Here is a 4502-nt window from a genome sequence, read left to right on the forward strand (position 1 = left end):
CAAATCCGGATCAATTTGATCCAGATTACATTTTTTGGAAAACCTGGCCCAGGGGATTCAAAGCTTCACCACATACTGTATGAGACAAGAGCTGGATTAAGTAGGGCAAGAGTGTGTTTCTGCATGGGAGTTTAGATTAAGAGTTTAAATCTCCAGTGTTTTTAATATAATATTGCATCACCACAGCTGGATGCCTCCAAAAAAATATAGGAGGGTTTGACAGCTTCTCAAAAATGAAGCAAAAACATCTCTATCGCCCCCTAGTGGCTGGCTGCAGTACATGTCATAAACCCTACCCCCCTCCCTGGTAGCAGATGGGCCTCGGACCAAACTAAAGTCAGAGGACACATCAAATACATTTTTTCCAAAGATAGTTTCTGTCATTTAATAATCACACTGATATAAGTGTTTTTTCTGATAAGTTTAGTTTGAATTAGTTGATTGATGACATAAAAACAGGATAAACGTCATGATTGATGCTGTGATCGTCATGTCATCCATCTTCATATACAGGCTGTGGTTGATAGGGTACAAGGTAACTTTTAAAGTAAGACTATGTAACTTTTGAAAGAAGAAATTACACATTCCTTGAAAGTTGAATTCATGAGCAATAAAGCAAATAGCAATTCAGCACATCAGTGATTTGGTTGCTAGAGCCCTACTTGATCTGGTTTGACTGGTGTGTGACCAATAGCTCATGGTGGCTATGTTAGTTATTGTGAACAAAGTTTAGGTAAATATTGCTGTATAATGTACTGAATTGCTTCGCTGACTTTTTGACTTTTCTCCACTTGCGCTGTTATTACATAAGATCAGCATTTTGGCTAACTGTTTAGCATTTAACATCATTGCTGTTGCCTCAGTGGCATTTTAATGAAAAATGCACTTAAGATTTCCTTAAAAGATCACTTACTCTAACAAGGTCATGTGGAGGGTTGATTAGATTTACTTGGTAGAATGTGTTCACTGTTCCCATGTTCATCTTTGGTGTAAAACTCTAGGAGTGTTGGGACCAATTCCTGGTCAGTTTACTGTCAAAACAAATTGTTTTGTAACTTTGATTTATTGATTCACAACCGTATTAAAGACCAGGATCAGATGTTATTGAAAAAGAACCTTTATTGTTTTCTCATCGTCTGTCCGTTTCCCATAAAAGTGCATCATCGCTGATCTCACAGTAAGAAAAACTTACATAGTAAAATGAGGACAGAAGTGAGAGAGAGAGAGAGAAAGACACAAGTCAACCACCACGCTATACACTTAGTCAGGTACATTCATCGTGGACAGTAGAAGGGGTGAACATGGCCAGAAAGAGAGAGAGAGAGGGAGTGAGAGAGAGAGAGTGAGAGAGAGAGGGAGCAGTTTGTTTACAGTTAGGAGGTGAAAAGTCAAATGTATAAAAGTGGTGTGTAGAGTCTGAGGGGGAGAAAAATAGTGAGGGGGAAGAGAAGAGGAAGAAGAGAGGAGGGGTATGTCTTGGCTCAAGTTGTTCCTTTAGAGTAGTGAAATAGGATGTTGGTCAGTTTCTTCATTTAACCCTTGACCATGGTGGCAAACTCTGCAGGGAGACAAAGAAAGAGTGAGCGTTACTTCAGGATCTCTAGAAGGTTTTACATTTATTTGGAGCCACTAAATCTCCTTCCAGATAAAGTTTCTCTTATTTTCTCACCATCCATTCCAATCATGCCGTCGCCATCAACGTCACCGGCCTTGAGGAAGGCCTTGGTCTCAGCGTCGGTCAGAGCTCTGGCGGAGGCAGAGAAGTTCTGCAGGAACAGCCTGGAGAGGACAATCACAGAGAAATACTGAGTATTATACTAAATATGCTTTTAGACCAGAAGATGATCCTGTAAATATTTGTGCTGCAAGATCATGAAGTGATTGGTTTTGAGAGTTTTGCAGAGGTCATCTTTCAGAAAATCTCCAAAGCCCGCTCACTGTATTCTTCTCATTGTATTAAGTTTTGGAGCATTTAAGATTTCTCAATGAGAAGCACTTAATTTGGCCCACAATCCCAAGCTGGCTATGTCTGTTCTGGTATTTCCTCTGCTCTATGTCACCCTGTAACATGAGACACTGCAGGAGAGAGCTGACATTGAGTTACTCCCAAGGAGAATGCCCTGTAGCCCCGAGCTTCTCTGAAGCTTCGCGGCTCTGAAATCATTCTGAATTCACTGTGGTCCAAAAGAAAGATGATCCCTGCATTACAAGGGCGCCGAGAAGCTTGCGGTGAAATCTAAGAGAGGGTGCCTACTTCAGCTCATCCTCCTCAATGAAGCCACTCTTGTCCTGGTCAATGACAGCGAAGGCCTTCTTGATGTCCTCGGGGCTCTTGGCAGTCAGGCCAACCTTGGCAAAGAAGTCCTTGTGCTTGAAAGAGTCAGCAGCTGTGAGGAGACAGAGAGGAGATCACATCAGACATTGTAGATAAACATTGTGTTTTGCAGTTGCACTGGTCTTTGTATACAAGGTCTGGCAGTTGGTTGCTATTCATCTCCAACTTCTGCCCTGGCTGTCCTTCAGCATTTTAGCTTCATTTTCAGTAGATATACTGAAACTTGCTAAGACATTTGAAAATTGCATCAAAGTCATCATGCTCGCTGCAGTATTGGTCCAGCCGCAAGATGTGTTTAAAAAGACAATCCTGCAGTTTAAAATGCAGAAAAGATGCAAGGCGCACCTTCTACTTGCTGCAAGTATAATCTGGTACTGTAATTCTGAATTAGTAAATTAATTCTGCAGTAGCTACAAATGAGTTCAAATTCTAAACTTACAACAGATCTGATAAACTAAATGATTTTGGGCATGTATAGCTATCATTTAGGCTTTCTTAAAATACTATAAAGCATGCTGTGTCATGTTAATGGTGGGGTTTACCTTGGCAAGCTGCGAGGGCTGCAGTGATGTCAGCCTCTTTCAGAGATGCTGCCAATGCCATTTTTTTGATTTAACTGAGGGAGGAGAGCAGAGGACAAGTCATCAGTACAGCTGTAGCAATTCAGACAGGATTAAGCAATTTTCACTTTGAATCTAAGCATGTTAAAAACCCTCACTTCACTTTAGAAAACAGCATTCATAGTTAAAGAGCTACATGTAATCATTCATGCAATATGTTTTTTTACAGTTCATCTCTTTGAGTATTCCTCTCTGGGAGCCCCAAAAGAAAATGTACAAATGATCAGAAAATGTAGTCCAATTTTCCCAAAACCAAGGCAAGGCAAAATATCAAATATCCTTTGCATCTGTGGTTGGGTGGCAAATAGATTTTTTTCCCATTTGGTTCCTTAGTTAGTCCAAAGCCAAACCCTTAGCTTCTGATGTTCAGAATCTGGCCCTTTCCTCGATTTATATCCCAGTGCAAGAAGTTGAAGCCCTGAAAAACTCTCTGAGTCAGGCAGTAGATTTGCCTAAAGGTCGGCAGCTCCTCAGTGAAACTCACCTTAGGGTTATCTCTAAGACAAGAGTGGATTCGCTCAGATGAAACTTTTCACTGCAGTGAACCCCTCAGCTGCTCTCACAGGCTTATATACCTTCACTGGGCCGAAATATGATGCATAGGCTATGTAATAGACACTGTGTGCAAAGGAGTCAAAGCAGTCGGTCGAAAAATGTGTCCAGTAGACAGAGCTGTTCTATTTATATGCTCATAAATGAAGATGCTTAAATGGTAGGCTAAGTGTAGGCAAAAGTGCTTGATATTGCATAAGGCTAATAATATACGCTGCTGATTTGAGTGAAACATACTCTGTGGCCATGTAGTTTTGCGCTGTTAAACTGCCGCAGAGTAAAGAATAAGGTATACTTTTATGTTGTGTATAACAAATTTCAAAGTGTAATACAAATCATTTTCTCATGATGGAGAGGATTTTATTACATTTTCTAATGTGACTTTTAAATTTCATCTTTATTATAATGGTTGTGATGTTTGTAAAATATGTGTATAAAGTATGTGATGGACATGTCAGTTTGCCATCTTGGGCAAAAAAGCCTTCTAAGGCATAATGTTAGAGTTCCTTAATAAAGACATAATATTGCTTATTGAGTTTTTTTTTTATTATGTAGCCTATAGCAAAGCACAAGCTACCCTATACTTCATCTCCTATGATGATTCCATGCCTCTGAATAGTACAATTTTGTTCAACACCCTAAACCTAACCCTAACCCTGTGCATAATTGGCATGTGTAAAATGTCTGCAATGGCATTCCAGTGACCGAAAAGTCTTCGTAATCCTTTTTATAGAAAACATTTTTTTTAAGCAGATGAGAAGATTTCTCTGTTATGGCGGTTGGCTCATTAAAATGTAATGTAGGAAAGCTACATAAAGCTATTTAGTCATAAAAAACCTACACTTTCTGCAAAGTGTAATGCATTTTTTCTTCATGTTAAGTCAGTCTTTGTCAGAGGGTGTCAAAAGAGGGCCAAAGAGTGGAGGGGTTTGATTGGACAGCCAGTAGGATTCATTGATATGCTTTAGTTTAATAGCACACATAATCATAATCTA

At 39.7% G+C, this 4502-nt stretch overlaps 1 protein-coding gene across 1 annotated transcript; it reads right to left on the reverse strand.

The window, feature by feature from the left end:
* Positions 1–1099: 1099 nt before the first annotated feature.
* Positions 1100–3628, reverse strand: pvalb3 (parvalbumin 3). Its single transcript, XM_032502953.1, has 5 exons — positions 3440–3628; positions 2878–2951; positions 2255–2387; positions 1670–1779; positions 1100–1558 (listed from the first exon to the last, which is right to left on the reverse strand). The coding sequence occupies exons 2-5, from the start codon at positions 2936–2938 to the stop codon at positions 1533–1535; spliced, it is 330 nt and encodes a 109-aa protein (XP_032358844.1). The 5' UTR covers positions 2939–2951; positions 3440–3628; the 3' UTR covers positions 1100–1532.
* Positions 3629–4502: the final 874 nt, after the last annotated feature.

The sequence above is a fragment of the Etheostoma spectabile genome, chromosome 21, assembly GCF_008692095.1.
Source record: "Etheostoma spectabile isolate EspeVRDwgs_2016 chromosome 21, UIUC_Espe_1.0, whole genome shotgun sequence".
Lineage (NCBI taxonomy): Eukaryota > Metazoa > Chordata > Actinopteri > Perciformes > Percidae > Etheostoma > Etheostoma spectabile.